The 21840-nt window shown below is 41.0% G+C and overlaps 1 protein-coding gene across 3 annotated transcripts; it reads right to left on the reverse strand.

The window, feature by feature from the left end:
* Positions 1-1913: 1913 nt before the first annotated feature.
* Positions 1914-18804, reverse strand: fignl2 (fidgetin like 2). 3 transcript variants are annotated; one of them, XM_053686440.1, is made up of 3 exons: positions 18574-18804; positions 15370-15513; positions 1914-4113 (listed from the first exon to the last, which is right to left on the reverse strand). In XM_053686440.1, the coding sequence occupies exons 2-3, from the start codon at positions 15392-15394 to the stop codon at positions 2066-2068; spliced, it is 2073 nt and encodes a 690-aa protein (XP_053542415.1). In that variant the 5' UTR covers positions 15395-15513; positions 18574-18804; the 3' UTR covers positions 1914-2065. The 3 variants fall into 3 exon arrangements, with proteins under 3 accessions (XP_053542415.1, XP_017343707.1, XP_053542416.1); XM_017488218.3 differs by having other exon boundaries at positions 15370-15517; positions 18578-18803; XM_053686441.1 differs by lacking the exon at positions 18574-18804 and adding an exon at positions 7252-7455 and having other exon boundaries at positions 15370-15509.
* Positions 18805-21840: the final 3036 nt, after the last annotated feature.

The raw sequence follows: 21840 nt of genomic DNA on the forward strand, positions 1-21840 counted from the left end.
AGAGTGCAAGACTGCTGGTTTTTGTACTTTTACGTCAGTCCAGATCAATGTGTATGCAGAAGATCATCACGACTGACCCACATTCTATGTCATGACAGAAGCCACCAGCTAAGATTGAATGGTGCTATAGGGTTCAAGGAAAATGATGACCAAATGCAAAAAATGATGATGGAAAGGAAGGAGTGAACTACAAGCTCCATCAATCCCTTACAATACAATCCCTTGTAAATATGATGTATGATTATTATGTTCAGAAATGATTTGCGTAACTTTTGCAGAACAATGGCATTGGCGGAAAAAGTAGCATTTGGAGTAAAAGCCAAAATCATTAACATTGGTAGAAGCTTTTGGATTGTCTACATGTAGAGTGTGTCAGCAGTGTGTGTACAAGAAACTGCATGACACAATCGATTATTAGACATGATTAGTTGCCAGTTCTATACACATCTGCTCTGATTAATCTTTGGGCTGGTTTCTATGATCTGAAGGGTTATAATGCATTACATATGTATCACGTGTTTATGAAATTGATCAAACATATGTATTCATTAAAATCAAATTCGTCATGGTTTATGTAAAATGGTGGCTTCTAGTTCTAAACAGTTTGTCCAACAAAACCAAGCATCCAACCTGCCATATACAAGAACGTTTCATGAAGACAATCATCACTCCATCAAAATCTACATCCAAAATAAATGGAAAGGATGAAGGAAGTTTGTATTTATATAGAATTACAAAAATTGTGGATTTTTATGGCATCAGATATCCCCTGAAATACCTGAATTACATTCAACGTTAGTCTTTGTAGCATTTTCAAGTTTTCTCCTATGAGGTAATACCACAGCTGCAGTGTGTGCACGTCTGTGACCACTCTCTCTCTCTCTCTCTCTCTCTCTCTCTCTCTCTCTCTCTCACAACTCTGAACCATCTCAATATTCACTACTAAGACCCTAAGGTTACATACATTCGTTATCATTTCTGAGGTAAAGAAATTTTTCCTGAGTATTTCAAACAAGACTACATATACTAAGAAAAAAAAAATAGTACGCAGAAGAGAAAATGAGACTTTTTTGCTTTTGCATTTCCAGGGTCCAAAGAGACTGTCTCAGGAAATCAGAAATCTGGATGAGGAATGTGAAATGGACTGCTCGAACTCGTGGTTAGGGGTTATGGGTTTAACGCCCCAGAAAACTGTGGACTCTATATTCCATGTGTGTGTTTGGTTTGTACAGCAGATTGTACAGACAGTAAGGGCCAGTCTCTCTCTTACTTCCTATGTCTTAATACTATTTGGGTAGCAATGCATACACTTTTCATGAAAAGACCGTGCTTTGACAAAGTGCACACGACATGACCACGGTCTAACAATGAACTTGTTTTGCACAATATTGTTGGTTTCAAGCAGGTTGCATAACGGTGGTTGCCTTTTGGTAAAATGCTGTCAATAGGGCAGGTATCATTTAAAAGCGATATGGTGCTCTTTTATCATTTTTGGTCAAAAACCATTCATTTGCTCCAATATGTCCCAAACCGTTTAACACCAAATTATCAATTTAGAGTAAATCAAAATAATAAAAAATATAATGCCATTGGAGCAGACAGGCAATAAATAGAGATCCTGAGAATTGCAGTTAATGGATGCATTATTAATATAATCCAGGTTCATTCCAGGATCAAGGCTGATCAGAATTCTAGTGAAATTCCAGAAAATATTTAAGATTTTCTATTAGCAAACAACTAACAATTTCCCCCTCTGATAAATGCCTAATATTTCATTTCTTTGGGGAAAAAATAAAGTATATGTTTATTTATAGAAAAACAGCACACCATGGCATGTTTCCAAGACAAAAAAGTGTTCATTCTAAAATGCCTTTTCACCGTAAAATTCTCCCAAAAATACAACCCCCCCACCACACCCCCCCGCCCCGCCCTGCCCTTTTTTTGGCTGCAAATTATGTAGCTACAAAAACAAAACAGAAAGAGGAAAAAAAGCAAAAAGTACCCACGAGGCTTTCTACCTCGGCACAAAGATAAGCAGTCCTGATTCCAGTGGCTGAACTGTCTCTTAGTGGCTATACACCTTGCTCCATTCCATACAAGTGTCCAGTTCTTTGGGTGCCCCTTGCGGTCGCACCTTGCAGAAAGCGCTCTCGAAGTCTTTGAAGGCTGGCGAGGAGAGGGGAGCACCAAGGCCGTGCATCTGACCAGTGCCTGAAGCTGATGCTGAAGCCAGGACCTGCTGACCGAGCTGGAGCAGTTCACGTACAGTGAATCCATCGCAACGCTGTAGCACAGCAGCCAGCTCCTGTTCACTCAGACTGCAGCCATGAGGCCCAAGAGCTTGCAGCAGCAGCTGCCTGCGCCCACTACCATCCGGCAGGCTGACATGGTAGCGCTTGGCCATGCAGCGCAGCAGCGGCTCTTTCAAAAGCTCTGGGTGGCGCGTGGAACACACCACCAGCACCAAGCCACGCTGCACCTTCTCCAACTGAGCCTGCAGCTGCTGTCTGAGACCCTCGTCATCCTCGAAGGCCTCTAACTCACTCAGCAGCAATACCGCTGGCTGGCGTGCTGAAGCCACTGAGAATAGCATGCCCAGAAGCTGCTCGGCCTCAGCCTTCCACTTCGAAACCAACGTGGCACCACTCAGTCTGAAGAAAGTGGCCCCAAGCTGAGTGGCCATCGAGTGCACCAGTGTAGCTTTGCCACCTCCTCGTGGTCCAAACAGTAGTGCAGTTCGGGGAGGCCGAACGGAACTGTCAGAGCGCAGTGCTGGCCACAGCAGCTCCTCTTCCAGAACTGCTTTAAGACGAGCATGGCCAACTAGATCTGACCACAGTGGAGGAAGCGTGCAGTCCTGTAGCTCATTGTTTACCACCTCCAACAGGCGCTGCTCTGTACTCTTCAGAGGCTCAGAACGCTTGAGTGAACGCTGTTGCTGTAGAAAGCCATGCTCGGCTCCTCCGTTCTCTCCTGTCATGGCTGTTGGGGGGCTGTAGTCGCCAGCTGTTCCATATGCTGGCGAAAGCAGAGGCTTCAGGCCACTGTATTTGCCCACCTCGTCACCTGCAATGCCTGGCTGAGACCCAGGTTTGGTGGGCTTGAATGCCTGTGGGTCTGCATTTGCAGCAACAAACCCATTCCCTCTGCATTCTGCTTTGTCACCCACACTGTATGGTGAGTCTCCACCAGACTTTAAGGCTTCATAGCTATATTTCCTATAGCGTGAATTCCCTTCCCCCTCTTCCTCTTCAGGGGTCATTTCAAATGCCTTCCTCTTTAGTGAACCTGCTGTCTCCGAGCTGCCCAGGCTACTGTTCTGGTAACTGTAGCTACCTCCTACCACTGTAGGCCGTGACGTGATGGGGGTTGGAGCAGCTATACCAGAGGGAAGGTAAGGGGGAGTTGGGTGGCTGTAGGTGGGCGCGAGGCTGGTCTGGTGGGGGTAGGTAGCAGGGGGGTAGTTATAAACAGGTGCAGAGGGTGTGTAACTGGGCAAGAGGGTGGGCCCAGACTGCAGGGCATGAAGTGGTGCTGTTGGAAGTGCTGAGCTGCCTTGGGGGCAGTATCCTGATGAGAGGTAGGTACCATTGTAGCTGGGCGGGTAGTCACTGGAATGGGGACCACTGCATGAACTGCTCCCACTGTAGCCTGAATCTGACAGATTGCTGCTGCCTGCAGAGACGCTGCCTGAGCCAGGTGGCATTGTGGGTGCAGGTGCCACCTTCAGACCATCGTGGGTAGAGGGGGGAACCAAAGGGTAAGTTGAATCAGTGCTGTGTGAGAGGGGCCAGGGCTCCAGTTCATTCTTCTGGCTGCCATTGAGAGCCCCAAAGGCGCCAGGCTCAGGGTAGGCACCCACAGCAGGGCGCTCATAGGCTGAATCCAGCACACCTGAGTACTTTTCGGCATAGCGCTTAAGCAGGTTGGAGGCAGTGAGGGCTGAGATGTCGTCATTGGCCCAGGCATAGCTATAGGACCCGCGGCCACGTGCCGAATACAACTCAGGTTTGTGGGCGGGTGAGGAAGTGGTGGAGGACACATCCAAATGCTGCTCGGGCCACTGGCTCAGGGGCTGGGCATGCTCCGGGTTCCAGTGCATCTTCAACAGACCTGTTTGATACAAACAACCTAAGTCACAACACAGAACACTGAGGAGACAATATTATTTTGAACACATTGCCCATTTTGGATGATTGTTGGCTAGGTGGGCATGAGATGATAAAACAACATTTAACTAAATTTAAGCCAATTGTCAAACACCTTTTAATCCTTTAAAAAAAAAAAAAGAAAGCTATAGATACATGTATGATATATTAGTTTTACAGTATAAAGTGATTGCATATAACTTTATGAAAACCACAAATCTTTATGAAAAGAGTAAGAAATTATTTTTACTTTGTTGCTCCAGTATATTACTGTATTACTTTTTACTGTATTGCTCCAGTGTTCAAAAGTTGTACAAAACTAAAGTTTTTGTAATACATTTCAGAATTCGGCAATTGCCCTTAGACTTCCATGATTGTTGTTTTGAAGTTTCCATTCATTTTTTCAGTATTTGAAACCTTTTGGTCTGTAGTCATAGCTCATGCAATACAGTTCAGTGGATAGAGATTATACTGAGTATTCCTTTACATTTTGATGTGTCAGCGCTTATGAACTATACATTTATACATGTTCTGTATACTGGGGTATAATATATTAGGTAGTAAAATTTTGCCTAGCTCTAGTGAAGACTGGTTGCTGATTTTTGTGATTGTTAGTTGATAGGACCAAACTTGCACAAACACACAGAGAAAGAAAGAAAGAACATCTTTGTATTCCCCTGAGTGTAAAAGGGGTGGACTTGTGTTTTCCCCACTTAGAGCACATAGTTGCCATGTGCTAGCATCTGCAGCCCTCCCTGAGGAGCCATTGTTATCATGAAGTGTATGTTTGACTGAACGCCTGCTGTCCATCCCCTGCACCACATCGGCCTGTCCACAAAGCAATTCTCTAAAAGCCTTGTCCAGCCAGGACAGAACGGGAAAGAGAATGGGGAGCGAGACAGTGGGGTAAAGAAAAAAAGGGGGGAGGGGCAAGCGGCATAGAATAGATGTGCTATTCATCGGCTGCTTCCCATGAAACACTGGGAGAGTGGAATGTCTTTTCCTCTGGCTATCTGCGGCTCTGGACCCTGTGATTCATTACACTGCCTTAATGTTGAAGGGATGAAAGAGAGACCAATAGAGTAATGACTGGGGAGAAAAACAAAACAAAAATTTCTCTCTGCAAATGTGCCCCCCAACCTCCCCCAAAACACCATCTCAGTGAAACTCATTTTTATTACACACTATTGATGGCTCAGTACAATCAGTGAGATTCTATGGTGTATGCATTTTCATCAAGTCGAAAGAAATCACACTGAAATCCATATTGGAAGGTGATTCGCTTCTCTTTGCACAGGTATTAACTTGAAATTCCTTGCATAGCTCGGCATTATTGAACTGTCACAAATCGGCCCGAGGTGTGACCTATAGCGAGAAAGTGTAAAGGTAAAAGAATAAAGTCTGTGCGGCTTTATTACAGGTGAATTTTTTTATTTACATTTTTTTATTCAGAAAGTTATGATTCATTATTCATATTTCTGCAATTGTGTGTGGGGCACCACTTGCTTTATTGCCATTTAAAATCAAACCTCTAATATGCTGCCTTCTCCTTCAGGCTTTCTCCTAAACTTTGCCCTCCCCCTTTCCTCTCTCTCTCTCTCTCTCTCTCTCTCTCTCTCTCTCTCTCTCTCTCTCTCTCTCCAGATGGCTACTGCATTACCTTGTGCTTCATATTTATCTCCAATGGCTTCAACGTTCCCACATTGCAAATAAGTCCTGTGTTTAAATATACGTCCTACTATATGAAAACGAGAAAGAGAGCATGAAGAGGGTTTGAGGCTTGGAGTTGGAGGTCATTGTCCAGGTTGCAGAAACAGTAGACGTCCTGCAGGACATTCCCATCTGCAGGCTGGTAGGAGCAGAGCTGTGCGGAGCCCAATAATGGGGCCAGTGTGTGACAGAGATGGATGGCAGCCCAGGGGAGCTCATAAAACCTGCAGCAGGGAGGGGAGGGGAGAGAGTGGACAGCAGACGCACTGGCCAGTGTGTGTTTGTGTGAATGTGTATATGTGTGTGTGTGTTTGTGTGTGTGTGCGCATATGTGTGCGGACATGGCTTGACATTAAGGAACTCAGCCAAACTGCCGTCCACTCCATCAATATACACGAGGCTGTGCACACAGGCTCCCATATGCATGCACAATCACATACAGACACGCTCTCTGGCCAGAGTGCCTGCTGTCCACTAAGCCTGTCACCCACCAAAACCCCTCCCTTTCCCAGACACAATCTCACGGATGAACCATTTGGTATGGAAGAATATATTCCTGCTCCCATGAAGCATAGGATAAAGACCAGGCATTGACCTTCATCCCCAGTACCTCCACAGCTCTCTTTTGTCCTCTAACCTCACTGAACATTATTCTATCCAGCATTAAATGAACTGGACACAAGCTGCAGCTCGCAATTACACCTTGGTGTGCGCTCAGATCCTGCTCTAATCTGGCTGGGGTTTCATCCACACTCATGAGTCAATCATAGCTGTGCTGCAGATCATTTATTCTAGCCCTGGAGAACGAACAGTGAGTACAGTATGGTGGATTTTAGAAAACAAAATCATTTTGTCAAAGAGCTAACTACTAATGCGATTAACGTAAATGCAATATAGACACTTTCCCTCAAAGTGTAGTCTCTGAAATTTGCTTCTTTTTTTTTTTTTACCGAAGCTGCAAATGTAAGTAAAAAGGCTTTAAGGTAAGATTTCCATCACGTTGTTACCAAAGTCAGTTGGGACAAATCTTGAGCACCAAACCGACTGATTAATATCATTTCAGGAACATTGTGTAGATTTCATTTCTGGCAACAATGTTTTGAGAAAAAGCATTATTAGAACATTTTATGAATGTCCTGTAGTGCAGCCTTCAGAAGGCAAAATGTTGCATTAATAAAGTTCAAGCAAACCTCAGTGACTCTCTTTGTGGTTAGATTGCTAACAAAGACTTAAAAACACTTAAGCTCACTCCATATATGCCATTCCAAACACAGCGATATCCATATGACCAGCTCTGGGTTACATGTCACCCTCTGTAGCTGTAATCAACATGGGAAGCTGGCGAGTAAACAGAGGCGTAGCAGTTGGGTTAAGAAAAGAAGATTTCTCTCACCACCAGGCCCTATTGTCCACATGGACCCTTGCAGCCGCTGCTTTGTGAGAGGCAGACTCAGAGGGCCTGACGCAGCCACTCTGCACAAGACTCCAGGCCTGGCAGAGAGACAGATGTTTCCGCTGACCGCCTTACTGTCTCTGTGTCCATTGTTGCAATGGCCAGTCCAGCAGACGTCCCCTTAGCCTGACAATTCTGTTGGTTCTGAGACAAAGGAGAGGGATCCTATTGTCAGAGGCCTGCCTAATTATGGAAATCTTATTAATCTATTCAGCCGAGGTCCACCGACAGCTTTTGTGGTGCTCTGGGATTTATTGAGGGAGTTTGGGGTGTATGTGTGTGTGCACTTCGTATTGCATCTCTTTATTTTGTAAGGAGTGTGTGATGAAGATAGTGTGCAGGCACTGTTTTGGGGTTTGACAGCGTTAGAGTTCAGCATGGAGTATGTTGGGGAGGTGTGAACCACAGCCCCACAGTCAAACCACCTGCTATCTGATTTTAGATAGAAGCCAATACCACTGTTTTCAGTAAAGCAGAAGACGTGCCATCGAGAAATGACTGAAGACTCTTCACTCTTAAGGCTATTCTGTGATGCTCATATACTTGCCTTTTTCAAGAAATAAACCAGAGCACTTTGCGGTTACTCTTTCAGTTTCAGTTTTTATTAGTGTGTACTATTAGGTATCTTGATAAATCATTTCTTGTATGATAGCTTGGTTTAGTTGCTGCTCCCTCTGTTCTTACCACAACCACAATTTATTTTGCCCTTGTTTTTCAGCAGCTGGTAAAAGGCAAATGTTTTCTGCAAACTCGACAGCAAATAAAGACAAAAAATCTTTTTTTTTTTCTCAATCAAATTCTCGTCACATGTGTGCTTGAAAATCAGAATCTGATTTTCCAAAAATGTGACTAAGGTTGGTATCAGAAATTATTGACAGCACCAAAAATAAACCACCATTAAGGCAGGTTAAAGGACGAAAGCAATGATTGTTCCCTTACTTTGTTTAGAAATAAATGTAATCAGTTTTTGTCTAAAAATTTACCTGCACTGCAGTACTCAGCATACGCATGGATACGTAGTGTGGATATGCAAATGCGACTATGGATCAGATTTGGTCATTTGGAATTTGTTATGCGGTAACTGTCTAAAAAAAAAATCTGATTTAAGGAATAAATCAGACTTGCCTTGCTGTCTGCGAAAACAACTCAGTCGCATCTTCAAACAGTTCAATGCTTGGATTGGATTCCACCTCAGTCAAACGAATAACATAAATGTTATTCATAAATGTAAAGAATTTCCATTGTGATCAACTAAGCCCTTGTTTTTTTAACCCATAACAATGTTAAACTCTTTCAGCAGAGCGTGTGTGTACAAGCAAGCTACTCCAGTTTTCTGTAACGTGAGAAGAGCAGGCCAGAAGCAGTTTCACAGCTCCCATGGGGACCACAAGCCATCTCTCTCTCTCTCTCTCCCTCTTTTTTTTCTCTCTCTGCTTTTGTTTTCCTGTCTTGAGGAACAAAACCTACTCTCATGCTACATGCCTTCTGGGATAGGCGACCATTAAAGTTGGCAGAGTGTGGAGGGAGCTGCTATGAGTGCGAGCAGGAAGAATCAATCCAATCAAGCAGGATCGCTCACACACTCCTGCCCCCTCATATCCTAATAAACCACTCTAAAGATGGAGACCCTATAATACTCACCGATTTTTTTTTTTTTTTAATCCATCTGTCAGTTTTTAAACAATACAAAATTATATTAAACCTCAACAGACCCCAAGAGAAGAGTATCTGAGTGAAAATGTTCCACAATTTTTCTGGAGCTCGTTGTGGAATACAACAAGCTCATATATGCCTTACAGGAAGCCTTTTTCTGTCATTTACAACAGAGTGCACAAGGAGAAAACAAAGAGGGATTCGAAGCAATATGCAAAAAGTTGCAAATACTAAGAAAGAAAAAGAAGGAAACAGAGGGAGGCTGTGTTGTTTACATGAATTAATCATCTCAGAGCTCGAAAGATAAGACAAGAGCCCGGGTTCCAATCATTAGCTGATTTGTATTCAGGTCAGATGTTGGAGAATCAATGATTTAGGCAGAAAAGACTCTAAAGGGCTTTTAAGTATGAAGCGAAAGTGTGGAAGAAAAAAAAAATTACAAATATTATTTAGGATTTACATCAAATCTCCGTTTTGATCAAAATGAAGAGACATTTAAAATGTATCTAAAAATCCCATATATTGTTTATCAGATAAAAATATAAAGCTAGTGCTGGTCACGTTAGTATATCCAATTACATCATTTTGCCTACCATATTTAATTATTTTATGGTTGATAGACAATACGGAGCCACACCTAGAATCCATTACAATGTCTGTAGGGTTTAAAATGGAGGATTAGAGTACAGCTACATTCAAGCCAACAAAATATAACATCTGCAAATTCAGAACTATTTCTACAACTCATATGATGAGACTAGAGTGAGGAGCAAGGTTAGAATTTATAACTTATAACTTTCTTACAGCTTGAATCACATTGTCATTATTCGCTTAAATTCACATTAAAAAAAAACCTGGATGCTTCTGCAGAAATACTCTCAAATATAAGAAGAGGTAAATATATTTCACCAAAATAATCTAGAATTACAGTGGGGGAAATAAGTATTGAACGCGTCAACATTTTTTTCAGTAAATATATTTCCAGTGAGGCTATTCACATGAAATTTTCACCAGACTTTGGTATTAACTCAAGAAATCTACACATTAAAGTCCATAAATGAAGTTATGTGCAATAAAGAGGAATGATACAGGAAAAAAGTATTGAACACGCTAACTGAAATGTATTTAATACTTAGTGGAGAAGCCTTTGTTTGTAATGACAGCTTCAAGACGCTTCCTGTATGAAGAAATTAATGGGCCGCAGTATTCAGGTGTGATTTTGGCCCATTCTTCTAAACATTCTGTCTTTAAATCTTGTTCAATTGGATTCAAGTCAGGTGATTGACTGGGCCATTCTAATGCCTTGATTTTTTTTTTTCTCTGAAACCAGTTGAGAGTTTCCTTTGCTGGAAGGAATCATTGTCCTGCTTTAAGGTCCACCCATCTTATTTCTTATTAAAATTATAAATGTAATTTTTCACTTTCGGAGGGTAACCAGATTAGAAACAGCTAGAACTTGTGATTGAGATGTTCAAAAGAGAAGCATACAGTATCTGAGTTCATGTAACGTTCAGAATGTGTGATTTATTTTGCATGTATTTCCTGGCTGAATACTGCAGCGTCTAAGGCTGGAAAATAATAAATAAATGAAGCACCTCATACAATACCCTGTCATTACTTATAGGCCATGTCTAATTGAGCATTGCTGAGAAAATTATTATAAATCTATGTGTTAGTCACAGCGATGTGATCAATCAAAGGAAACACAATCCCTGGGCAGCGTTCACGCTTTCTCTCCGGAGCTCATCTGCTCTTTCTTTTCATGGCCTTAAAAAGATGTAATAACAGAAGAGTTGGAGGGCTCTTACGAGTTTTCACACCTGCTGCCCAGCGCCCTCCCAACCGTGCACACATCTATTCACACAGCCCATGCAAGATCCCTAGAGGAGGGAGCCTATCTACTGAAGTGGCAGTGAAGGAGCTTCTCTATCCTCACTCTTGCCCCACCCCTCCCATCCCTCTCTCTCTCTGCAAGCTCTCTGTAATCTCTGAGCGTTTGAAGGCATTATCACTCCTCCGTTTGTCACACTGTAAGTGCATGCAGGCATGTTAGATCATTCCTGATCCGCTCTGATTAGCTACTAGAACCACAAAACCATGATGTAAGCTATTGAACTGATATGAATACAGAATGATAAGTGCACTACTGGAACATATTGCAGCACGGCACTTGTTACAGTTAAAAAGAAAGAAAGTGCCTTATGAACACAGCACAGCTTTACTTTATGACCATAATACCATTTAAAAGATTTAAATATTAGGCAATAATATAATAAAATTAAGCTACTGGTGTTTTTAGAATAATAATAATTATTATTATTATTATTCCTGAACCCAAACAAGCATGTATATGTGTTTTGTATCATATTAACATAGCTTAAAAATAATTATTATTATTTCAGAGTAACTTTGATAGTAGTTGATACCATAACCATAAAGTTTCATTGACTGAATGTACATTCTTTAATGTTGATGAAATCTGTAGGTACCACTTTGTAGCTGATTATTAGTGGCCAGCCGCACGAAACAACAGCTACTTGCTAGAACAACAGCATTGCTAGATGCTCATAATTTTAGAAGCCCCCCCCCCCCCCCCCCCCCCCGCCCCCCTCCATCAGCTAATTTGTGTCCACAAATGGCCAAAAGCCAGGCAACCCCTCCCCTTTAAGAAAAACAGGGTCCCTATTCTGTGTGGCTGCAGGCTGGGTTTAGGTCATTGTGTCCACTAATATATCAAAGAACAGCTGTCCTAAGGCTCGGTGATGACCAGTCGCCCCCCTCCATCTGTCTCCCTACCCTTACTACCAAACCTCTCCTGAATCTCCCCCTTTTTTTCCTTCATCCCCTTCTTTGAATCCTTTTCCTCACTGTTCTTCTACCCCCCACCCCCCCCTTTCCAATCCCACCCTTCGTGTTTCATTCCCACTTGGCTAAATCCTGTGCCCTCTCTTTCTCTCTTTGTTTATTTATTGACTCTACAACTGAGTGGGGATTTTCTTGCGTGCCAACAAAACAAAATGTGAGCGGCCCTAAAGCCAGATTCCTTGAGGCACTAGATTCTGCATCGTGTCTATTTTTGCCTTAATTAGGAGCTCTATCCATTGGGGGGGTTGGGTTGGGGGGGGTTCCGGGTTCGGCTACGGAGATCAGGCAGGCAGGCCACCCAAATGAGTCTAAGCAATAATTAGGAGCGTAATTGCAGCCCTGGGTCTTAATGAGCTCTCCTGCATGGCGGTGAGTTGATGAGAGAAAGGCGAAAAAAAAGCAGAAAGCTTTTCTTTCTCCGTCACCCTGTTAGCTCCTCATCCCACATAGCGCGCACCTCTGTGAGGCCTAATTAAACCCCATTCACACCCGCCGCTAATGACCCCCATCCTTATTCACACAGACACTTCAGCGTGCCGCCTGTTTACTCAAGGGCCCCTCCAGAGCCGTATTCATCTTCGGTCGCTCTCATTAGGATTGTGAGATGCGCCACTCATCCAGAAGAGCCCAGCATACCCCATTCTCTCAGAGCTTCAGAGCTTTAATGACTTAACAGATGCAATCAGAGTGCTTCAGTAGGCCTGGCATTTTTTTATTTATTTTTTTGCAAGGCAGAAAAGAAATGAGGTCATTGTGAAGAAGAGGTGCCGGCTGTATTCATTTCGCTCTTCAAAAACAAAAAGGATCCGCTGGACAGCGGGCCTCTGAGCAACAAGAGTTAGGGCACTCGTGGGCTGCTGGCCTGGGACTGATTTAGGAGTGTGTTTGAAGTGTAGATTACAGATTCTTTGCACCAAATCCCTACAGGAGTATCCGTGGCCCCAGGAATCTCTCTCAGATTTCCCTCAGGTTTGTCTGTTTAAAAGTGTAAGAAGAGTTAACACACATGAATGGTGTGAGGAGACAATATGTAGAAATGAGTGAAAAAGTAACTGAATACGTGTGTAACGTGTGTGTCTGTGTGTATATGAGTATGTATGTGCGTCCATGCATGTAAGATTGTGTATGTGGTAACCACTTATGCCTGGGATGTGTGGTCAGGAACAGTGCCTGATGGTGGGAACGTTCAACTGTTCCACAAAGAAAATTCCAGCAAGGATGTTATACTATTCACATGTATACCACATGGGGTGGGCTTTCTCATGTGCAGCTTACAGGTGGATTTGGCACTTTGCAATATTTAAAGCAATACGCCAGCATTTTTCTATTTCATCACCAAAGGAATAAGGCAAGAATTATTTGTACTGAGAATAAAAAAATAAAAATAAAACCTGTTTATTTGGAAGTTACTAATTATGAAAGTCTAAAGTTAGCTGTTACATATCATTAAAACATTTCAAATACATCAGTTATACAAATAAATTCCAATTAACTTTCAATAAGGTTTCACCATACACATATCTGACCCACAAAACTGTATGTAACACATAAAACCAATCTCTAAATCTTTAAAATGATGAATTATACAGATTTGCTCCATTTACAAATATCTTGGAGTGAAAAATTCATGACCATGCTTGACAAAATTTGCACAGAAGTTTATTTAGTGCCACAACAACTGCTCTTAAACCTGCATTATAAGTGATTTCTGATGAAACAGGTTTTCAGGATATCTAAATGTGTAGAAATTCTTGTCTGTGGTAATTAAAAATAAAATAACACAGGAGAGAAGACAAAACTAGAACCCAAAAACTGCTTTTCATATGCAGTCACCTACAATAAAACTATATGTAAACTATCGGGATATTAATATCATATCCTCACATTGTACAGTTCTTGTACACCATTGAGTAAATCTGAGAAAGAGAATCTAAGCAGAACGTATCAGGACATGTAAAAGATAAATGGCCGTTAAGTCTTAGGCTAATGTCTTGGGGAAGGAATCTGCGTGTGTTTAAGTGGTTAGAGCATAAACATGAGGGATATCTAACACCCACATGTGCAGTCCTAACATTCACACTACATGCTCAAGAACACAAACACACGCACACACTCAGAAGAACATCCTGTTCTCATCAGCCAACGCCAACAAAGAGCAGTAACACACAATGAGCAGGCTCTGTCCAAATGCACTGGTCACTTCAGAGCGGGCTCAAAGGCTCAAATATGATGCGTCTCTGAGGAATGCAAGATATTCCACCAAGTCTTCGTGACATTCTCGAAAATCAATACCCAAACTGAGAGGGCTTGTGAAGTACAAAGTGAGAGTTTATTGAGTAAATATATGGCTTCATGCTGTGTTTACTGCATTATAATGATGCAAAAAGCTTGCTCAATTGAGCTCATTATAGAACCAAAGGAGAAAAAAAGAAAGCTTCCATTGCAATTATGTCATTCTGGGCAAGGCAAAAATGTGGCCTGTCAAGAACTGTTCAGTAAGGATCCGTCTATCAGAATGACTAAATTGACAAGTCTGGGCTTAAGCCGGTAAGTAAATTCCAGCACAAAAGATGCTCTGAGCAACTACTGCCTCGCTAACTTTAAGAACAAAAGTGAGATCATCAGGACTGATAATTGCAACATGTACCACACCTGACACCGTCCTTCTTTTAATGCATAACACAATTCTCGTCTGTATCAATCAACAGCAAGTGAATATAGGTGTAAAAGTATTTAAACAACATAAAGTGAGCAGGACGAACAGCCATTTGCCTGCTGCAACACACACACACACACACACACACACACACACACACACACACAGACACACACACAATCCCATTCATGCATAAAAAGGCCTCCGTTCATTATTATGTAATTACATCTCCAATTGACGGTATGGCGTGGTGGTTTGATTTCTCTCCCTCTTTTCATGTAGCTGTCACACCGATAAAGCGGAGAGGAGGTGAGCCGAAGAGTCGGGTTAAAGCGGCTCCTCGGGCTGCTCGCTGAGAAAAAAAAGCACCATGCTGGCTAACAAACAAAGCTGTTTTGATCAGGGACTGCGAGGAGCTCAAATGAAGAGTGGTGGAGAGGGAGGGGGGTGTGGAGATGTGGAAGGGGGACTAAAACTGGACATGTCAGTTATTAGGTCGCCCGAGCAGAGAAAGCAGGGAAAACTGGGAAGGTGAGTGGGATTTGTGAGATGACACTGTCAGAACTGCAGGGATTCTACTGCTAAAGCCATCAACTAACCTCCCTCCCCTCCCTTCCCCGCCTCCCACACACACATGCACACGCACACACACAAAACTATACACCCTTTGCTTTTTCCCTCCAGCATGCACATTCTGTGCAATGCTCTATATCTATAGCTAAGGTATACAAAAATAGTCAATTAGTCTTATACAGCTTATTCACAATATTTGTTATGTGTTAATGATTTTCCACCTGGAATGTAGCAGCAGTACTTTAGTACATACTTTTCACTGCAAGGAACATATGGAAATGATGTTAAATATAAAGCATGCGTGAACTTACTATAGGGAACAATAGGACTCAGCATTCTGCGGACGTGGTCTAGATTAAGGTGACACTTCTGCAGAGAAAGCCAGGTTAGCGTCTGTGCGTCTGTAGTCCATCACCGGCATGTGCTTGCACTAGGACACTACACATCCAGATCCACTTCCTGGGACAGGACGAGATACAGTTTAGCGACAAAAGAAATCCAATGTACTCAAACACCGATGTGTATTGTGCAAATACGCCAAATGCTGAAAGTTTGATAAACAAATCTGACTCCAAACGGAATCTGATATTCATGGAGACTTGCGCTCGGACTCGCTCCCTCTGTGGGCTGGACACACACAGGGGGTATTCATTAAAGGCCTGCACGTAGGCATTAAGCTGATTGTATGGCTGTGTCCAGCCTCTAAAGAGGCCTTTCTAAATCTGCCTCACAAAAAGCCCCATGCATACCACAGTGCAGCAGCCAACCGCAATAAAGAGAGCACTATCACAAGACTGTGCACATTTCAAACCAGTTTGTTCACAGATCTCAGCACTTGCTTTACAACCCACATTTTCACTTTAACACGCTTACTTTTCCCAATACAATCCTCAAATTTCTTATTCATTAAAATACCTAAGTGTAATAAAGACAAACACCGTGAATAAATAAGAAATAAATACCTGCAATTAATTAATGAATAAAGGTTATTCATATTAATTAATAAATGAACTGTTCACATGAATCCAATTGACTGGAATTGCTGTATTGTCCTATAATATTGAGAAAACTGAAGTTCTAATCGACATTTCTCTGATGTTTAAGTTATTCTAGTTACTCTATCTTAAATTATTCTTAACTGATATTGAAGTTTATTCAAAACACAAATAATAAGAAAAGTAATAAGAAAGTAACTTTAATGGGTTTTAAGCATAAACAGATAAGCATAAACAAATAAAGGATCAATTCTCATCAATGTATTGATGAAGGTATAACGCAGAGAAATGTATATAAACATTACTTACAAGGGAAAAAATTCTCATATCTGAATTACAGATATTTTTCACTTTTATACCATCTGATTAATAAGGAAACAAAAAGTTGTGAATTGTGAAAAAGTGACTATCCCGTGTGTCCACTAAAAAGCTCTAAAACACTGTAATCTTATACAACAATCTAAAACACTAAGATCTCAGATGATGACAATGAAAGAAATTCCCCTGTAGAAACACTAAAATATACAACTGCAAATTTATATATACACATATTATATATATATATATATATATATATATATATATATATATATATATATATATATATATATATATATATATATATATATGGGCTTAAATGCACTGTGCTAAACGCTAAAACATTTTTTAAAAGCTCAAACACTATACTATAAAACAATGAACACTAAAATATACGAGATTGTACTCAAAGACTGAAAAATATTTAAACACTGTATTAAAACAATATAGAAAACACTGAACTAAAATACAGAAACTGAGCTTAAACAAGAAAATCTAAAACATTAAACTCAAATCACTCAACCTAAATACTAAAATATATACACGGAGATCGAAAACACTGAGCTCAAAGACCTAAATATAAAACATTAAATCTACAACACTCATCTCAAACACTAAGTTAAAAAACATTGAATTTAAACACTAAAATTTTAAAACATAAGCTCATTAAAATAAAAACATTTTGCTTGAATACAAAAACAAAACACTGAACTCAAACACAAAAATTTTAAGCACCAAGTTTAAACACTCGAATATAAACACAGACCTGAAACACAGAAATGTAAAACATTGAGCTCAAAGGCTAAAATATAAAACACTAAAATCTACAACATCCACCTCAAACACTAAAATATAAAACACTGAACTCAAATGCTAAAGCGCAAAACAACACTCTAATGCACTGAGATCTGAAACACTGACATCAAAAACGCTGAAATTAGGTCTGTCATGATTTTAAAATTTGTTTTGGTGATCATCACTCACATAACCGTGATTAATGAATTGAGCTTGAACTCTTTACAAAACAGTAAAACATGCTAATGTGTTACAATAAACAAGGTCCTATAGCTAAATATCTGAGTAAACAGAACATGCACTGTACTTGTCATATTTGATGCGCATATATATATATATATATATATATATATATATATATATATATATATATATATATATATATATATATATAGTTTATAAATGAATAATAAATCAAGAATGAAAAAAATCAGGAATTAAACATTTTATTGATCTGGAAATGTATGAATTTGGAAATATTAATGATTAAATCACAACTACCTCAAATAGTTGAACAATCATTTAACAATAATTACATAGTAATTGTGACACACCTAACAGTTTAAATCACTGTGGTCTAAACCACTAGTTTTCTGAAACGCTAGATTCAAGCAGCTCGGTGCTGAGGATCTCAGAGAGGAATGCCATTCCCTTTCAAGTGAGAGCACAGAGGAGCTAACACATGAATGAAAAATATTACATAATCATGCCAGTCAAACAATGTGGCTTCTCACGGTGCTCTTGGAAGCCACTCGCTCCGCTCTGACACACCATGCAGGACAACACACACTTCCTCTGACATTCAACAGTATTGAAAACATTCAATACTGTTTCTATCATAAAGTACTCTTTATCAATGAACTCAAAAATATAGACAAATCTTTACTTAGAATTGGTGATTTGTTGGTTACAACATCTTGCATTTTATTATTATTATTATTATTATTATTATTATTATTATTATTATTATTATTATTATTATTAAACTTAATTTGCATTGAAAATGTAAAGTGAAAACCTTGAAGAAAGCAAATACCACTGAAAAAATCCATGCATTTTGCAAATTTTAGACTTAATTTTGACATTTGTACATTTTCTCAGACGTGTGAGAAAGCTCAGAAGAATGAGCACTGACACTGTCCTGTTTTCCCAACTCCAGAAACACAAATGCACACTTCTTCAAACCTTGATACAGTGATCATGAGAGTGTATAAAGAGACACCTGTGTGCAGGAAAGGAGAAAAACAGTAGAAATCAGACAGATAAGCTGAGGAGGAGAGGAGGTGTGGAAAGAACTCACACAGCACAGTTTCAATCCAACTTATAACTGAGAGCAATGCTGCCTGCTTTCATCAAATGCATCCTGAATCAATCTATCAGGTAAGAGAGAAAGAGAGAGAACATGACTTACCTATTCATGCCTGCATTTCTCTATCAGATTTAGAACAGATAGATAATCCCCGCTAGTCTGTGCATGCACGACTATGTTTTTCCACGTACGGACTAAACACCACTCTACTCTCTCCCTCTCTATCGCTCTCTCTAGTGACAACACACACATACACTCAAACACAATTCCCTTCCCCCATCATTCCCATCCCCCTCTCCCTCCTCCTTCAGTCCTTTTTGTTAAAAGTATTTAAGCAGAGAGAGAGAGAGAGAGAGAGAGAGAGAGAGAGAGAGAGAGAGAGGGAGAATGAGAGAAAATGAGAGGTGGGGAGCAGGGTGGGGGGAGCTGACCAATCAGAAAGAGGGAGCAGCAAGGCTCAGTTTGCCATCAGAGTAGGAATGGACGATATTATTGATTTTATTTTTCAATCCAATACCAAGTAATATCATACTAATATCCCAATATCAATACATTTTTCTTGTGTACATACAAAAGGAAATTTTTAATTTCTACAGAAATGTGAATTTCAATAATTATATGTAAAATCAATAACTTGTGACTTTTTGGCCCTTGTTTAATTATAGAAATAATCCATAACATGTACAATACATGTTCACACTCCTGAGACGGCAGAAGGAGCGGCTCAACGTCTCTGAGATTAATGCTGCATTCAAATTACTTTGGAAGTGTGACATTGGAATTGCATCACTTTTGACCTACAAAGTGTGTCCCTGTTTGTCTTTTGCTAGCAACAAGCTAGTCAGCTAACTGTGATGATTGATGTATATCCAAGGCTACGTCCACAATAATCTGGATAAATTTGAAGAAGCATTTTTTTCTCTATGTTCTGGCCTCCGGGCCACACTGAGACGGCATTTCTGTGCAGCGAAAACTTAATTGATGTCACTTTGTACGAAGTAAATAGACTGAAAGTAAATAAATGCCTGATGGAAATGACACAGGCCAAAGCTTGTTACGTTTTTAGGCATGCGCATTATAGGGATGTAAGCGTTTTCAGACGTTTCAGTGTGGATGAGCAATTTTTGGAAAACATTTGAAAATGATAGTGTAGACGGAGAGCGTTTTAAAACAAAAATTCAGTTTTCACATCTATCCAGATTACTGTGGACGTAGCCTAAAGCAAATACTTGTATATACTGAGCAACTAATTTAAAAGTTAAAAAGTGCTGCTTTGTTTTGTAGAGGCTTTTGTTGTGTTCTGATTACTGATTACTGGATGAATGAGTAAACCCCCCCGGGTGCCAATCAGAGCACCAATAATGAGGAGACAGGTGATCAGCTTAACATCTTGTATTGGAGGTAACCACAGATGTATATTCAAAGGTGTAGGTAGTCTGAGAATTAACAAATACAATAAAGAAATTGAATAAAATAAATAAATATAGAAAATAAGTATTCACTGTTACATACTACAAGAGGTATCTCCAATGTTCCTTAGTGAAATTTCTGTATATAGACATATTTAAATGCACATAAACAATGCACTTAGCAGAAAATACACCCCATAAAGGAAATTTTGACATTAATAACATGCGGTGCTCATATATGGATAGGCTAGCCATGCAAATGCGCAGCATTCAATGATGCAAAATGGCAGTCACTCGTTCAGCATTATAATCACATACAGATTACTAACACATTGCTAAGAACACAGAATGTCCATCCCCATATAAATAAAGACTGAATATCGACATGGAAAATGACATTACTAAGCTGGATGCTACCGAATGATAGCTACATATCCGGACATTCCCATATAACCCATAAACTGCGGTTAACACAAATATAAATAAAATGTATGCTTACTATAGGGTTAATGACTAAGACAATACCTCATCAGCAACAACCATAAACGAACAGGAATTTTGTGCACTTTCAGCTACAGCTCAAAACAAATCACTGTGATGCAACAGCCAGCGGCAGCTCAACTTGCAACACAGCTCGCCGTCAGCTCAACTCAGAATTACACTTCACCCTAAAAGTCCCTCCTGAGGAGCCTTTGATACAGCTGCCTCCAAAGATGCGAAGCAACATTTCTTCCATGAAAGGCGACTCAACAAATCAGGGTTGGTGGTATTAGGATCGTCCCGTGATAATGCAGGCAGGATGACTAGCTAGGATGACGTGCTACCAGTCTAGTGTACACTTGGCCTTTTATCTCCACGTCATCTGACCTGACATGGCCATCCGGGTTTAGGTGGGTCTTGATGACACAGGCCATAGGCCATAAGCTCAGAGGTAGTTGGGGGTCTATGAGCATGACAAACATTTTTTCCTTTAAGTCAGGAGATGAGGCCTGCCATTTCTGCCGGGTTTTGAGGGTAGGAAGGTAGTCTGATAAACCTGGACCAGAATCCGTCCGCTAGGACCTGGGAATGTCTCCAGTGCCAGCGACTCCACATCTCCGATTCCGGTTAAATCACTTGAGGCAGCAACCCATCAGGCTTCCCCACGAGGAGACTATTTGGTGTCACCAGGTCAGCATCTGCCACGTCCGACAACACATACCCTAAGAGTTTTGAGTTCAGGATAGCCTCCACTTCTAGCAAGACTGTCATTAAGAGTTCCTCAGGAATTGACTGTGCACCCACAACCGTGTACAACTCCACCAAAGTGGGGGGCCGATGGGGGACTGAAATGGAAGCTGATTCTCTGACGGGCAAGCTGATGCTGTAGGTTGGGATCCAGTGTGGCATAAGCTTCCTGTAACTCTCGTTCACCCCCTCGGAAACTTGTTCTTTGATCTGACCATAACTCCGATGGTGTCCCTCTCCTGGCAGCAAACCTTCTGAAAGTCATGAGGAATGAAGCTGTACTCATACTAGGGAGCAAGTCTAAGTGCACCGCTCTGGTGGTCAGACATTTAAAGAGAATACCCCAACGCTTCTCTATGTGTCTTCCAATTTTGACCAGCAAGGATCCAAAGCAGTCTACTCCAGAGGAATGGAAGGCAGGTTTACAGAGCCGGTGACACGCAGGGGGCAGATCGGCTGGGCCCTCCACCGGCGACATTCTGGGCAGTAATGCTGAAACCGCCACGGCCTTCACGGCCTCTTAGGATCCAATAGTATCTCTCTATTTCCGCGAACAACTGTTCTGACCCAGAATCGAGTAACCGATGTTCATAATGGTGAATGATAAGCCGGGTGACTAGACAACTACTACACAACTACTAGTCCAGGCTCTTGTTATCTCAAAACTGGACTACTGCAACTCACTACTCTCGGGCCTCCCGGCCAGCTCCATCAAACCCCTCCAAATGA

The sequence above is a fragment of the Ictalurus punctatus genome, chromosome 15, assembly GCF_001660625.3.
Source record: "Ictalurus punctatus breed USDA103 chromosome 15, Coco_2.0, whole genome shotgun sequence".
Classification (NCBI taxonomy): Eukaryota; Metazoa; Chordata; class Actinopteri; order Siluriformes; family Ictaluridae; genus Ictalurus; species Ictalurus punctatus.